The sequence below is a fragment of the Onychomys torridus genome, chromosome 18 (assembly GCF_903995425.1).
Source record: "Onychomys torridus chromosome 18, mOncTor1.1, whole genome shotgun sequence".
NCBI lineage: Eukaryota > Metazoa > Chordata > Mammalia > Rodentia > Cricetidae > Onychomys > Onychomys torridus.
Window position 1 is genome coordinate 63,211,782 of NC_050460.1, and position 16,397 is coordinate 63,228,178.

The following is a 16,397-nucleotide window of genomic DNA, read 5'->3' on the forward strand; positions in this document are numbered from 1 at the left end:
AGGCCAAGAGAGTGCATGGACCAAGAGGAGACTGCCAAAATGGCTGGGTTAGATAGGAATCAGAGAAGCTGGGGCTTAGTGGGGCAATGCTCAGGAACTGGCGAGGGTAGGGGGCAGGGTATGCCAGCCAGGATGACTCTGTAACAGGTACTTGTGAGTAGGGACTAAGGGAGACTGGCCAGAGTCCACTTGGATGTGTTAAATAGGCATCTCTGTTAGCTATTTGTCCCAGGTTTCTTTGAGACCCAACAATATCCATTTCAGCTTGGTCTATGTAAGACCTGGTCTACAAACAGAAATCAGTCCCTGAGTATGTTGATAGAAAAAGGAAAGGCCAGATGTAGGGCCAAGGCCTTTAATCCTAGCACTCTGGAGGCAAAGGCAGGTGGATCTCTGTGAGTTCAAGGCCAGCCTGGTGTACCTAGTAAGTTCCAGGCCAGTTAAGACTACATAATAAGACCCTGTGCTTAAAGAAAACAAAGAAATAAATAAGGGGAAGAAGAGATTAAAGGGACTAATTAAAGTTACCAGAGTTAGCAAATGAAAATACAGGCTGTCCAGCAAATTTGAATTTTAGGTAAATGATTATAATTTTGGGCACATACAGCCATGAAAATAACTGTTCAGTGTTTACCTGAGAGTTTCACTCACATGCTGTCCTGTGTTTTATCTGCCAGTCCTGAACTAGAACAAAGATCTCTCTCCATTACCTCAAGACAGGAGAAATGAACACGAGCCAAGAGAGTCTGTGAGGGGCCCAGGATCCTAGGGATAATGGTGACAGCTGGAAGCCTCTGGGCTTGACTGCTCGCTCTGAGGGAAGACAGTTGTTAATGGCTGCTGAGTCCCCTGTGCCAGGGAATTGTTATTTCTGGGTTGAGAAGGATTCTCCTGTAGATGAAGGTCCTCACACTTAGATGAAGGTTAGGTCTTGGGGACCTGCGGCCACATGCCAAACTCCAGGTCCCGCCCCTCATGGCTTGTACTATCAGCCAGAGCATCCCTGCCAGACAACAGGGGTCTCGATTTTATGTTGGCAGTGGGTGGGTGGTACGAGGCTATCACATTTGAGACAGAGTCTTATGTAGCCCAAGCTAGTCCCTAACTCCTTAGGTAGCCTAGGATGACCTTGAACTCCTGTTCCTTTAGAATTGAGCCACCAGGTCCCTCTCTGGACCTTGAATCTTTGCTTGCTTTTCAAAAGCCTGTTTTGTTCTCTGAAGCAACTGTTACATTTAGGCTCCTCCAAGGCCTCCTTGTCACAGGGCCCCCTTTCTCTGCTTACGTTTACCCCTGGGTCCTCAGTGGCCAAGTCCAACCTACAGCTGAACATCAGCCTTGGTTCTCGGTTTTGCATTTGAGTATTTGTTAAGCAAATGTTGTGGGCAGCCTGGGCCTCCTTGGCGGGCCTGGCTGGGTGGTTTCCTTTCTAGGGAGCCGTTGAGGTTTGTAGTGAGACCCATCCTCCGAATCCTAGCCAGAGTGACTCCACCATGCAGCAAGCTTCAGGAGTCTTTCTTCACAGCAGACTTAGGCAAACCACAGTCAGTGTTTGTAGTCTCAGAGAAGGGCAGGCATGGGGTGCCGGCAAGTATGGGGTGCAGGCAGGCATGGGGTGCCGCAAGCATGGGGTGCAGGCATGCATGGGGTGCCGCAAGCATGGGGTGCCGGCAGGCATGGGGTGCCGGCAAGCATGGGGTGCCGCAAGCATGGGGTGCCGCAAGCATGGGGTGCCGGCAGGCATGGGGTGCCGGCATGCATGCAGCCCCAGTCTGCTCAGGGTTTGATGTTATCTATGCTCCGAGTTGCTGAGCCTGCGGTCATCTGGTCTGCTTCAACCCCAGCTAGGGCTTGGTAGACCTCAGACCTGGGACAAAGCGCTGAGATGCTGCTAATGTATCAAAGCGGATGCTGGCTGCCAGGGTCTCCCAGCATCCCTCAGTCCCTACCTGTTACAGGGCCCTCCTGGCTGGCATACCCTGCTCCCTCCCCTGAACTCTCTGATCCAGGGGCTGGGATACCCTCCTCCAGCTGCTCTTTCCTATATAATCCAGACATTTGGGTCACGGGGTCCTTTTGGCCTCTTGGCTCCTGTCCCCCCCCCATCTCCTCCTCATGTATATCTACTATAAACCTTCTCCCCTACCATAGCTAGGAGCAGTCACCTCCTCCTTTTGATCTCTCTCTCTCTCTCTCTCTCTCTCTCTCTCTCTCTCTCTCTCTCTCTCTCTCTCTCTCTCTTTCCCCAGTGTTCTCACAGGATCTGCATTAGTTCTGCTAGAGACCTGGAGTGTGAGGGCCAAAGTTACGTTTTAAGTTTAAATTACTGTGCTTAAGAGATGTATAAAACACAAATGTCTCTATCCTGTAAACCACACTGGCCCAAGGACAGATAACTTCCTGAAGTGCTGGGGGCTGCTTGTTCACGTAAGGTAACAACCATGTGTTTCCACTTCTGTAAACAAGCTTGGTTGCCCCAACTGCACAGGACGCACTTGATCATAGGAGGCAGGGGGTGTGTCTGGATGGATGCTTGCCCGTGATCGGACGAAGGTGGGAAGTATGTAGCCTTGGGTGCTTTGCCTTTATAAGCATTGGCCTGAGGTAATTCATGGACATTCTCTGGAAATCCCAGATATGGACCTGGCCGGTACCCATCGTCCTGGCCTGTTTTTAATAAAGCTTGCTCAGAAATTGTGACAGTGGTCTTATTCTTGCCCAGCGGGATTAACAAGAGCCATACACAACAGGAGCTTGGCTGGTGACCTCAGGAATGCAGCTCTCCAAGGAGCCGTTTTTCTCATCTTTACCCCTCACGATGAACTTGAACAAACCATTTGGGGGCTGCTGTACCAGGCCAGCTTGAGCGCATTTTACATGTCCCCCAAAACATCACCCAACGAGGCTGAGGATGTCTTCCTTGTGGGTCACGGTGATAGCAGCGTGAAAGACACCCTGCCCTCACTAGAGCTGGGGGGAGGGAAAGTCCGTGGCTGCTGGTCTGCATGGCTGAGCCATATCATTCCAGGGGGAGGGACCTGAAAACGCCCTGAAGCCCAGAATGCTGGTCAGGTCCCTCCCTCGGGGGATCCCAGGGAACAGCTTGGGAAAGGGGTTCCAGGGATTATAAATGGAGACTTCAGTGGGCAGGAGACTCTTCAAAGAAACACACTGCAGTGTTGCCTTGCGTGGGAGGCTGGACCTGGGCTCCAGGTCACTGGGGTCTCTCCTGCTTCAGCCTAGGAGTTCTGTCCACCTATTCCCTAAGAAAAGACAAAGAGTCATCAAATCGAGCGCCCCCCACAACTAGGACCTAATTTCACCATGACCTCCTTTCCAGTGTCCCTCTGTGGCACTTATCAAAACCTGGGGTCTAGGATCATCTCAACAGCCAGTTTAGGGGTTCACTTTATTATCCCAGACCCTTAGCGGCTCTGCAAAGGGGGTTCCCCATGAGGAAGTGATTTAAAAGGTGTTTGAAGTGTTATTCAGTTTATAAAAGATTAATTGGTACTTGTTTTCCAGGGAGGTGGGGGTGGAGTCCCTGCTCAGTTCAGCTGTGTGGTTAGTGTACTATGCCAGACATGGATGCGGGGGATCGTAGACATATGGGTACTCTTTGGAGGTTATCTTTGCGCTCATGTTCAGCTCTCTTTATTTTATTTTGTTTTGTTTTTCTGAGACAGAATCTTGCTATGTAGCCCTGGCTGTCTTGGAACTTGATACACAGACCAGGCCGGCCTCAAACTCACAGAGCTCCACCTGCCTCTGCCTCCTGAGTGCTGGGATTGAAGGTGTGTGCCTTCACCTCCTCCAGCATCCCATCTTGCTTCTCTCTCTCTCTCTCTCTCTCTCTCTCTATCTCTGTGTGTGTCTTTTCTCTTCCTTCTTTGGTTTTGAGATAGGGTCTCACTGTGTAGTATTGACTGGCCTTGAACTCGTTATATAGTCCAGGCTGGCCTTGAACTCACAAAGATCACCGGCTTCTGCTTCCCAAATACTGGGATTAAAGGCGTGTGCCACTACCACCTGGCCCTAGCTGTCCTTTTTTTTTTTTTTTTTTTAAGATTTATTTATTTATTATACATACAGAAGAGGGTGCCAGATCTCATTACAGATGGTTGTGAGCCACCATGTGGTTGCTGGGAATTGAACTCAGGACCTCTGGAAGAGGTCTTAAGTGCTCTTAACCTCTGAGCCATCTCTCCAGCCCCGCCCCCCCCCCCAACTGTCCTCTTAACACACAATTCACTAGAGCTGACCATGGCTGTGCCAGGACGAAGGGAAGGGCAGGAATGAGGGCAGAGGACAGGCTCCAGGTTGACACAGCCCTCCGGGACAGGAGACCCAAGGTCACCCTTGGGGGACACCCAGCGGGAATCCATACCTCAGGGCAGCTGTATTCTTGGATCCGGTTGGGATGAGGCTTGTAGGTGACCCAAACTGTCTTAGAAGTGGAGAGTACAGGGAAGTCCAGTGGGCAAGGAGCAGACCTGGATTCCAGAAGCCAAGGACGCATTCGTGAGGGGAAACAGGAAGAGCAACTAGAGTTCCAAGCCATTTCACCTGCTGTGTGACCCCGGGGTAGCTGCTTGCCCTCTCTGGGAAATTACAAGATATTTTGGAGTCCACCTCAGAGGTAAGTTTGTTGTAGATTTGCATCTTCATGGATAGGTTTCATTGTTTTAATTTAAAAGTTAGTTTATTTATTTATGTGGTGACCACAGTTCCTTCTTATTCAGGGGGTCCCAACTGGACCCAAAGATTGGGGGTTCCACCAGCTCCTGGGTAACATTGCTGTGGATGCAGCAATCACGAGGGAACCTTGAACGCTGGCCCTCTGAACAGGCAGATGCCTAACTCAGTGGTATATGAGACCCTCTCTGCAGCCAGTTCTGAGTAGACGGGTCCCAGCATCTACCTGAGAAGAGGAACCACTTGACATCTGAATAAAATACGGGTTCATGAACCCAAGAGGAAGTGGAAGGAAAGTGGAGGGCCAGTGAGATGGCTCAGTGGGTAGAGCTGTGTGTCTCCAAGCCTGCCACCCTGCATTCAGTCCCAGGGAGCCACAGCAGAGAAGGTCAGGGCCGACGCCAGAGGGATGTTCTTTGACCTCTGTGCACATACTCATGCCTGTGCACAAATGCAAACAGTAAATAAATAAATGTCAAAAGAAAAAAGTTTCTACTGAACGGACTAGAGCAGAGATGTAAGGTGTTTGCTGTCAAAAGAACGACATAAGCCAGCCATGGTGTCACATGCTCGTAATTCCAGGACTGGAGAGCTGGAAGCAGGGTGGGATCAAGAGTTCGAAGTCACTTTAGCTGCACAGTGAGTTTGAGGCCACCCTGGTCTACATGGTGAGTTCTAGGACAGTCAGGGCAACTCTGCTCAGAAAATAAATAAGCCAGTCAGGGCAACTCTGCTCAGAAAATAAATAAGCCGGTCGGTGGTGCACACGCCTTTAATCCCAGTGCTTGGGATGCAGAGCCAGGTGGATCTCTGTGAGTTCAAGGCCAGCCTGGGCTACAGAGCGAGATCCAGGAGAGGCACCAAAACTACATAGAGAAACCCTGTCTCCAAAAAAACAAAAAAACAAAACCAAACAAACAAAAAACAACAGCCTGGAAAACACAGAAGCTTCCCATAGCTGCAGTGTCCTGGACCCATGGCGCCCTTCCACCTGCTGCTTCCTGAATGGCTTCCCATTCACAGGGTGGCCTGCACTGTCCCCTCACAGGCTTATGAGCCAGGTCACCCCTGCTTTGCAGATCAAAATATGGAGACTCAGAGAGCCTAGATGTCCAAACTGTAAGCCCTGAGCTTGCCCAGCACAGCAGGGACTTTCTGTCCACTAATCCCAATTGTTGGGCACTTACTGCATTTTGCTAGCTGGCCTCTTGGACCGAGGGTTTCTCTGGTGGCATTCTCTGGTGGTATTTATCTTCTGCTTCTTCTTGAACATCTTTTTTGTCCTGTTTGAATCCACAGCAGGACTGTCCCTGGGCGAAGAACCAAGGAGGTGGTTTGTTATGACCTGAACAGTGTCTGCCATCATCAGAGCCCTGTCTCAGCTCAGGATTGTGGCCCTGGCCAAGGTCAGAGTCCCCCAGCCAACATTTCTCGTTATCCTTAACTGTTTATCTCGGCAATAACCGGCCAAGGAGACAGAGAGGCACACAAACATAACGCATACTGTCAAAGACTTTTCAAGATTTATTTTTTGGGGGTTGGGGATTTAGCTCAGTGGTAGAGCGCTTGCCTAGCAAGTGCAAGGCCCTGGGTTCGGTCCTCAGCTCTGGGGGAAAAAAGATTTTTTTTTTTTAATGTTTGTGTATGTGTGTCTATATGTAAGTATGCATTCATGGAGACAAAAGAGGGCGTCAGATCCCCAGGAGCTGGAGTTACAGGCTGCTGTGAGCTGCCCAATGTGGGTGCTGGGAACTGTACTCAGGTAAGGTCCTATCCAAGAGCAGTTTGTATCCTTAACCACTAAGCCATCTCTCTAGCCACACACCCCTGGTTGTAGAGATGAAATTATATGTAATGAGGGAAACAGATACATCTTAAGTTTGATATGAAACAAAGTACAAATGTCTAAGGAAGAATGCCTGAGATCATAACACACACCTCTGTCTCAGGACTCGGGGGGCAGGGGCAGGGTTGCCAGCTCACCGCTAGCCTGGGCTATGGAGTGAGACCCAGATCCAATAATAGAACAAAAGAACAGAATATTTCAACCCTGCTTTTCTAAAAGACAAAGTTGAAGGGAGGCAGGGGTTGTCTTCCACTGGCCAATCCAACTGTTACCCAAACAGCAAGGGATCCTGGGAGATGTAGTTCCTAGGGATCTTTAAAAAACTACAGCTCTCCAGGCCTGTCAAACCTGCAGAGACAATGGAGAGTGTGCACTATACAACCCAGACAACTGAGGCAGTCTCTCTCAGTGTGGCTCCTGCCGCTGTGGTCAACACCCCGACAAAGGCAACCTAAGGCAGAAAGGGTTTATTTGTCTTACTCTTCCAGGTTATAGCCCATCACTGAGAGGAAGTGAAGGCAGCCTGGTCTCATCACATCAACAGTCAAGAGCAGCGAACAATGAACGCATGCCCGTCCTCAGCCCTCTCAATGTTTTTCATTCACTGCAAGGTCACAGTGCTGGGGTCCAGGCATGCACCACCATGCCAGCTTTGAAAGAGAGACTCGAGAGTCTATCACACCATCCGGGCTACCTGAGGCTAGGATGTGTGCCTGTTAGGCCTTTCCAATTGTGGCTTCAGCCAAAATAAGATCCCAGACCAGGATCTCCCATTGCCCTAGTGCAGGGTGCACCCAGTGTGTGCAGGAGGGAGGCAGTGGGATGGCATCACCCCATCAACAGGCATGTAGCGCCTCACTGTGGGAGAGAGGAGAGGGTGTGAAGCCTGTTACCCCACAGACTAGAAGAGCTGGGTGCTGCCCAGGCAGCCATAAAGGCAGAAACCTCCCTCAGCTGGGCCCCTTCCCTGAGCAAGGGCAGGAACATGTCCTGAGGAAGGAAAAACTTACACCAGAGGCTTCTGCGGGGCTGGCTTCCTGGTGCCTGGTGCTGCTGAGCCGGTCAGCTGTGAAGAGTCAGAAGGTCCTGCAGCCAGAGTGAACACACAGAGGTGTGAGTGGGATGGAAGGTAGCGGGGACTGGGTCATTTTGTAAGTAACAAATAACAGCAAAGACGCCAGATGTGGCACAGCACCCCTTTAATCCAGCACTCAGGAGTCAGAGGCAGGTGGATTTCTGAGAATTTGAGGCCAGAGACCCAATAGTGAGATGTCAAGAAAAATAATTTTTATAGTTTCTTTTTTCTTTTTTTGCTATTTTGAGACAGGATTTCTCTGTGTAGCCCTTGCTATCCTGGAACTCACTCTGTACACCAGGGTATCCTCGAACTCATAGATTCTTCTGCCTCTGCCTCCCAAGTACTAAGATTAAAGACGTAGGCCACTACACCCAGCAAACATAGTGTTTTTTAACTTTTTTTTTTTTATTTTATTTTATGTGTATGTGTGTTTTGCCTACATGCACATCTGTTGTGGAATATTTAACTATGTGAAGGTGTGTTACATTTGTTTATGCTGTATTTGTTTAACGACGTAAAGGTGTTACACTTGTTTTGCCTTGCCTACCTAAGGCACCTGATTGGGCTCATCAAAAGCTGAAAGGGTCAATAGCTAGGCAGGAGAGGGACAGGTGGGGCTGCTCGGCAGAGAGGATAAATAGGAGAGTAAAAAAGAAGAGAAGGAGAAGGAGAAAAAAGATAGAGATGTCCAGGGTTAGAAGCCAGGCGGCAGACACAAGAAGCAGTGAAAGATGATGAAGAGAAACAGGTTAACTTAAGTTAAAAGAGCTAGCCAGAAACAAGCCTAAGCTAGGCTGAGCATTCATCACTAATAAGTCTCCGTGTCATGATTTGGGAGCTGGTTGGTGGCCTAAAAGAAAAGGCCTGGTATATATGTCTGTGTACCATACGTGTGCAGTGAACTCAGGGGTCAGAGGCCGTGTGGGTGAGCAGCCAGTGCTCTAAGTGCTGAGCCGTCTCTCCAGTCCCTGAAAAGATTTTTAAATCTTAAAAACAACAGAAAAGCTGGGCGGTGGTGGCGCCCGCCTTTAATCCCAGCACTCGGGAGGCAGAGGCAGGCGGATCTCTGTGAGTTCGAGGCCAGCCTGGGCTACAGAGTGAGTTCCAGGACAGGCATCAAAACTACACAGAAAAACCCTGTCTCGAAAAACCAAAACCAAAACCAACCGAACAAACAACCCAGAAAAAAGACTCATCAAGATGGTTCGACAGATCGAGGCACCAAGCCCGGCAACCAGAGTTCAGTCCTTGGGACCCACGCCGTAGAAGAGTGTTGACTCCTGGGAGTCATCCTCTGACTTCCACACGTGTGCTGTGGAGGCATCCCACTATACCCAGCAAACAAAAATTCAAACCACACATATGCACGCACACGTGTACGACTATTTCAAGGGGTTAATAAAATTATTTAAAACTAACGAGGAAACAAGTAAACAACAGAACCAGCAAAGGATGCTCTCCTTCTCAGAGTTAAGACCCAAGTTGTCACACCCGTGGATCTGGTTGAGATCCAGGGCAGCAGCTGTGGAGGAGGTGGCCTCAGAGGCATTCCTGAAAGTGGTATGCTTCGAGAAATTTGCAGTAAATTCCCAGGGGTGGGGCCTGAACGTCACCAGTGCAAGCAAGCAGGCCTTCATCTTGAGATGGTCTTCATTATTAGGACCACTGGTGTGTGTGTGTGTGTGTGTGTTAGTGTGAGTCAGAGATGGATACTGGGTGTTGTCCTCAATCGATTTTATATATATTAAAATATATATATATATTATATATATATTAAATAAGCTACTTATTTTTATTTTATGTGCATTGGTGTTTTGCCTGCATGTATGTCTGTGTGAGGATGCTAGATCTTCGAGTTTGCGGACAGCCATGAGCCGCCATGTGGGTGGTAGGAATTGAACCTGGGTCCCCTGGAAGAGCAGCCAGTGCTCTTAACCGCTGAGCATCTCTCCAGCCCCTCAATTATATTTTTTAGAGAGAATTTCTCACTGATCTGCCTAGGCTCACCAGCCAGTGAGCTCTAGGGATCCGCCTGTCTTCAAGGCCCTGGTGCTAGCGTGTACAGACGTGTGTTGCTGTACCCAGGTTTTATGTGGGTTCTGGAGATCAAACTTGGAACCTCATGTGTTTTTTTTTTGTCAGTTAAACATTTGTATAAATTGTGTGAGTTCTAAATATAGATGACTTATTATAGTAAAGCCTTTAATATCGATATTAAATTATTTACTTATTATTTATTTGTTTTTTGTTTGGTTTTTTTTGAGACAGGGTCTTTTTGTATAACCTTGGCTGTCGTGGAACTTGCTCTGTAGACCAGGCTGGCCTGGAACTCAGAGATTTGCCTGCCTCTGCCTCCTGAGTGCTGGGATTAAAGGTGTGCACCACTACTGACTGGTTTATTTTATTTTATTTTTTAAGGTTTATTTTATTTTAGCCAGTCAATGGTGGTGCAGGACTTTAATCCAACCAACTGGTGTTTTTAATCCCACATCTTTAATTGCTTGCCTAAGGGCCGGAGCAGGTGGAGTCATACCTGTGAGCTGCTCTGGGCCCAGCTCCTCCACAGGTGGCAGGGCAGGTGGCGGTGAAGGACTGGAGGGCAGAAGTCCAGGGGCTGCCCTGGCTGCTGTGGCTGCATGGGAGTGTCTGAGCAGCAGTCCAGAATGTCCAAGGGATTCAGGCACTGTAGCAGGCACCGGGGATCCAGCCTTTGAGCTGTGTGTGTCTGCAGCTGAGTGTGAGGTGTGCAGCGCCGGCGGCAAGGTTTTTGTGCCTTGGTCATGGTCGGTGGCCAAGTCCAGTTCATGGCCGTCCTTCACTCCTTGCTTCAGGTTTGGTGTTCGAAGATTCATTGGGCAAATGTCACTGGGGCCAGTGGGCATCTCTGGCCTCATTACTGGGCAGGGCTGGGGTGGGGCTGGGGTAGACTGGGGTGACTCCACAACCCTCCTGGCCCTGGCTTCAGGTGTCTGCACTGGCGGGGGAGCTGGAGAATGGCCACCCTTTCTGTCCTCTTTGGGAGCCCCCTGTACATGGGGCTGTGAGGAGTCTTCATGGTGGCCCCTCTGGGCTGGGAGGCTCGGTTGATTTTGAGCTGGGGGCTCATGGCCAAGGGCGACCTCTATCTGGCAGTACACCTCCACCCTGGGGAAAATCACTCTCTTGCTGGGAGAGTCAAGGTACACAGCGTCTAGGAGAAACCACAGCACATCAGACTTGATATTTGATACGCTCGTAGTCTATTATGGGGTGTGTGCAAAATCTACATAAATCTGTTTTGTGACCAGCCGTGGTGGTGCAGAGGGAAGAGACAGAGAACAGATTAAGGGGGGTTTGGCAATAAGGAAGTGAGGGAAGGGGGGGTTCATAAAAGGGCTCCAGGAAACTTTTGTTTTCTTTTTTGAGACGTCTCATGTAGCCCAGGCTGGCTTGGCCTCAAACTTAGTATACAGCCAAGGATGACTTTGAACTTCTGATCCCCCTGCTCCCGTCTCCCCAGTTCTGAGATTACCTCATGTACCAGACTGCCAGATTTACAAAGTACTGGAAATTAAATCTAGGTTTTCAAGCGTGCTAGGCCAGCACTCTGAGCCTCAGCCTCAGCCTCTCCCGAAAACCTTGGGGGTGAGGGGTGGTGCATGGGTAGGAGGACCTCGTGTGTGTGTGTGTGTGTGTGTGTGTGTGTGTGTGTGTGTGTGTGTGTGTGTGTGTGTGTGTTGGCAGGGTGTGAGGTGGGGGGGGAGTGGCTAGGTGCAGACTGGCATCCTTCAGCTCCCGCCTGGTTTTCCATGCCAGGGGACTTGAGCTGGGGCCAGCGGCTTCCCAACTGTGGGAATAACTGGGTAGATGAGAGCTTTTGCAAGGAGGGAGGAGAGGAAGGGGGTGGGGTCCAGGGTGTGATGACTGCCTCTCCCGCAATAATAGCAAGCAGAGAGCAAGCTGAGTGCTTCCAAGTGCGGGTGGGGACTCGTAGTGTGGCTCCGGGTACCAGCGGGAATTTCCCAGTAGCCCCTGATCACATCCGGTAGCAGCAGAAAAATCCAAGAGGCCTGGCGTGAGGGAGGAAGGGACTCGTGCGTGTGCGCTGGCGCCACCTGGCGGGGGATGCGCGCATCACAAGGAGCCTGGGAAGAACCCGGGCTTCCTTTGCAGGGAGGGGAAGTTAACTACCTGCGAAGGTAGCTAAGTGGTGACCCAGGTGCAGAGGGGTGTGCCCTGGGCTGGGGAAACTGAGTCGCCTCCAGAATCTAAGTATCAAATCATAGGATCTTCCTGACCTCAAGTCCCCGACAAACACCATCACCCTGGAGAGAGTGGAGGGCTCCCCAGCTGGTGGCCAAAGGATGCTGACCACCTCATCCTCCAGGCTCTGGGAGAAACAGGGGTGCACGATTCTGATGTGAAACCACCCTCGATGTGCCTTTCGTATGCACAGTAAAACTCTCGAAGGCAGTCATTACCATTGCTCCCCCTCCACCTTGACAGATGGGGAAACTGAGTCCCCAGGAGATTCATTACTGAACGCTCCATAGCATGAAGGTGTCAGGAGCTGGGGTACAAGCCCTTCTTTACAAAACTGGTAACAAGACTCAGAGAGCAGAAGTGATTTTTCCCAGGACACACAGCTTGGGGGTGGGGCTGGGAACTACTTATCTCCAAAACCCTTGGTGCGCGCTCTCTCTCCTCCCTCCCTCCCTCCCTCCCTCCCTCCCTCCCTTCCTCCCTCCCATCATTCTGTTTTCTCAAGTCCCTGGATGCCTGGATGGGAGTAAGGACCCAGGAGAAAGTAAGGGAAGAGGTAAGGGAGCTGCAGAAGGCAGGAAGCCAATATGAAGAAAGAATGTATTTCTAGTGTACGTTACAGTATATATTACAGAAAATATCATTCAGCCCCGAGTTCACCCCCAAACTATTTCTCTTCCCAAGGTATCTTTTTTTAAGTCACAGAGGTGTGTAGGCTTATCAGAATAAGGAATGCTTGGAACTCAAAGGCATGACACCGAGCATTGATGAGACTTTGATAGATTATTATGCAGCTACCCCGAGATCACATGAGACAGGCTGGGCCAGCGTTAGGTAAGCGCCCTTTGTCCTGGACTCCCTCCACCTGAAACCACATTCTGAGTACAGCTGCTCGCCACACCTTCATGGAGCCAGAGCGTTCGGCCTCTGTGCTTTTTCTATGCATCTGATAAAGACTAGAGGAGACCTGGGTTGGGTCCAAACCCGCAAAGGACAATGGCTCTCCCTTTGATTCATTGGTTACAACATCACTCAAATGTAACTAGTCACATCGCAGCTGGCCTGGAAGAAGCTACAGCCAAGGATGACCTTGAACTTCTGATCCTCTAGCCTTCTCATGAGTGCCAGCATCCACTCACGCACCGCCCCTGTCTTACACAATGCTGGGGATTGAACCCAGGGCTTTGGGCATGCCAGGCACTCTACCCACCGAGCTGCATCTCCAACCCTGGCTTTGTTTTGAATTTCGTAAATATGTGTTTAGAAATAGCCTAAGCACTGACTCACAGGTCAGCCCACAGCCACAGTGGCCTGTCTAGGGCAGTGCAGGCTGCTGGGTCTCCTCATGCCCAGCTTTCTTGGCTATACCTAAGGAACAGTCCTCTACCCAGAATTCCATCCCACCCTGCCACCCTCCTTCCCTCCCTTCCCCAGGCCCTAGCTACTCACTCAGCCTCCGAAGGTATGAAACAGCATCGTCATAGCCCCGGTAGTAGTAATCCTGCAGGATCTGGGCAGTGACACAGGAAGAAGAACAAGGCTGCAGCCACCAAGAGTCACTGTCCCCGCCCATAGCCATGCTCTGCATGCTGACACCCCCTCCTAGCCAAGGCCATGTCCACAAGCCCTGGCCTGCACTCCCCGCTCTGTCTGCCCAGGAGAGCTGGGAAGGGATTGCTGACATGGTGGGGGTGGCAGCATGTCATTCTCCTGTTCCCAGAGGTCACCAACCTCCCCTGCAGGAGAGCATGGGGTGTTTCTAGGGAACCAGAGACCGCACATCTGGGTCATAGGAAGGATAGAGTTTGGGGTCTGGGTTCAAGTCCCAGAGCTACCCTTCATTGGCTGTGTGGTTATGGAGTATCAGTTTCTCCACCTGTCAAATGGGTATAATGGTGGTATCTTTGCAGAGGATATTGGGAGGGGTGTGTGAGAGGTTCCCTCCACAAAGCTTTTTCTGAGGAGGCTGAATTGGAAACACTTTGATCTTTGCCACCCACAGATTTTGCTGCAGGATTTTGCTTTGAGATAGGTTGGCATGTAGCTCAGGCTAACCTCGAACTCCCTGTGCATCTAAGGATGACTTTAAACTTCCACCTGTGTCCACCTCTGCCACTTGAGCCCTGTTCGGTTTGAGCAATCTTTTAAACATGGAAAAAACCTTTGAAGGGAGAGCCACAGCACTGAGGGGCCCCTCTGATCCGGGTCCCACCCTGACCCTCCTGTCTCTCACCACCAGGTCTGGGGGGAACAATGCATGTGTCATGCGGGTGATGTTCTCCAAGGAGAACTGGAAGGAGAAGTTGAACATTCGGAAGTCATGGAAGATGGCAGGGCAATCTCTCGGACAGATGTCCTGCTGGCTGCTGAAGGTGGAGATGGTGATGGAGTCCGTCCAGAAGGCACAGGGCTGCATGCTCGTGAAGCCACCATCAATGTACCTCTGCGGGGGAGACAGACAGACACTCAACGAGAGAGGACATGGAGGAACTGGGACAGCAGGGCCACAAGACCTGTTGGGAGCAGCCTTGAGGCTGAGGTCCCCAAGATCAATGGTGGGTGGTGTGGAGCAAGGTCACTTGCTGTGTCCACAGTAGCCTCAGGACTCCTAAGCTATCACTCTGACCCTGGACTGTCCTCCCTCTGACATCCTGGTGATACTGGCCTCCATGTGGTGTCCATGGAGACCTCCCCCCTCCCACGGCCTCACGGTGCACCCGCCTCCCGCTCCTTTCTTTCGGGGTGGGGGTGGGGCTCCTGTCGGTTTCTTCCTTGCCTATGAGCAGAACATGAGATGACCAGTCCAGAGGCTCTGTGCCCCGTGGGAGCCTGAAAAAGGCTTGCAGACAGAGCATAATGTCTGGACCAGGGGTTACATCCCACAACTCAGACGGTAGCCAGGAGGCTAGTCAGTGGTCTCCTTGAGGCCAGCCAGAGGTGCCGAATCCTGGCCTGCCCAGATCTCCTGAAGCAGATTATTTTAGAACTCCTCGGAGTTGATCATGGGCACATGGAAGCCTGAGACCAGTAGCCCAGATGGCCCCAAAGGTCTCTTCAGGCAGGGTCTCGGGTCCCTGCATTCTGCGCACTGTCTCCTGGGAGAACCGGGCAAGCCTTGGAACCCTGACTTGCTGAGTCCTCTACAGGTGGCTGGGTCTAGAGAGGGCCCTGAAGTGACTAGAGGAGGCTCTCCTTAAAAACCCAGGCATCCTTGGGCTGGAGAGATGGCTCGGAGGTTAGGGGCAATGGCTGCTCTTCCAGAGGTCCCAAATTCGATTCCCAGCAACCACATGGTGGCTCACAGCCATCTGTAATGAGATCTGGTGCCCTCTTCTGGTGTTCAGGTACATGCAAGCAAGCAGAACACTGTGTATAGACAATATGTATTAAAATTAAAAAAAAAAACAAAAACCCAGGCATCCACCGACATGAGGAATTCTGGGTGGGTAGAAAATGTTCCTCCTCTTAGGATGCCCCAAGGTCTCAGCTCACCCAGTTACTCACCTCACCCCGATAGGTCGGGGGGATGAAGCCACAGTAAACAGGGACAAAGCAGCTGCAGTACAGGGCCTGGGGAGAGACGGGGCTGAGATGGTAAAGAGATGCACAGGCGCCACCGACCCCTGACCCCACCGGTCCCCAGTTCCTTAAAGTAAGTGTGCTGGCCTGGGACACACAGTCTCCCATTCAATTCCCATGCTGTCCTTAGTAGGGTCTTAGATAGTCCACTGGGTTGATGCCCCGATGTCCTAAAGCATGGGTAGCCGTGACATATCCAGGGCTCTGCTGACCACCAGCATTCCATGAACCTGCGGCTGTCCTGGATCAGGCCCTGGCCTCAAAGGAGGCCGAGAAGCCGTCCTTGGGAGTGTGCATTGGCAGAGAGGTGAAGAAGGTGAGCATGGCTGGTGTGGCCCCAGAGGAGGAGGCAAGGCAGGGTGGGATGAAGGAACAGGACTATGGTAGGCAGCAGAGGCTGGACCGGAAGCGAGAAGGAATAGCTTGAAGCAGATGTGGCCTGGTTTGGGTGTGGTGAGCTGTGATGTCGTGGTAAGAGAGGCAGTTGGGAGAGCCGGGGGGGGGGGGGGACCACAGCCATGGCAGCCATGGGCATGAGGGGTGTCCCTCAGAGTGGAGGATGAGTCACCTTAGGGGCCTGCTGCTTGTTCACCCCAACCCCAGGACTTGGGGAGAGGAGGAGACTGGAGACAGCAGATGATGGACAGTCTCATGAAGGAAAGTGGAGCAAAGCCAGGTCTGTCCAGTGGTCACAGCTGGACACTGGGATCTGTATCCGAGAGCTCAGTGCAGTGCCATCCACGTCAGGGTGGGTGTGAACTTATCTAAGTGGGAAACTGTGGAGGGAGAGGTCAACCATTTTCTGTTTATTTACTTGTGGTTTTGTTTGTTTGTTTGTTGAGACAGGGTTTCTCTGTGCAGCCCTGACTATCCTGGAACTCATTCTGTAGCCCAGGCTGGCCTCAAACTCACAGAGATCCACCTGTCTCTGCCTCCTGAGTGCTGGGATTAAAGGTG

General features: G+C 51.1%; 1 protein-coding gene across 1 annotated transcript in view; it reads right to left on the bottom strand.

The window, feature by feature from the left end:
• Positions 1-452: 452 nt before the first annotated feature.
• Pnpla1 (patatin like phospholipase domain containing 1) overlaps positions 453-16,397 on the bottom strand; it is a 39,782-nt gene continuing 23,837 nt past the window's right edge. The window contains exons 3-10 of the mRNA XM_036166991.1: positions 15,366-15,431; positions 14,095-14,304; positions 13,311-13,371; positions 10,153-10,809; positions 7,552-7,627; positions 5,883-6,005; positions 4,388-4,493; positions 453-3,263 (exon numbers count right to left, since the gene is read on the bottom strand). Of these exons, the coding sequence (XP_036022884.1) occupies positions 3,240-3,263; positions 4,388-4,493; positions 5,883-6,005; positions 7,552-7,627; positions 10,153-10,809; positions 13,311-13,371; positions 14,095-14,304; positions 15,366-15,431 (1,323 nt within the window). The 3' untranslated portion in view covers positions 453-3,239. The remainder of the gene's footprint in view (positions 3,264-4,387; positions 4,494-5,882; positions 6,006-7,551; positions 7,628-10,152; positions 10,810-13,310; positions 13,372-14,094; positions 14,305-15,365; positions 15,432-16,397) is intronic.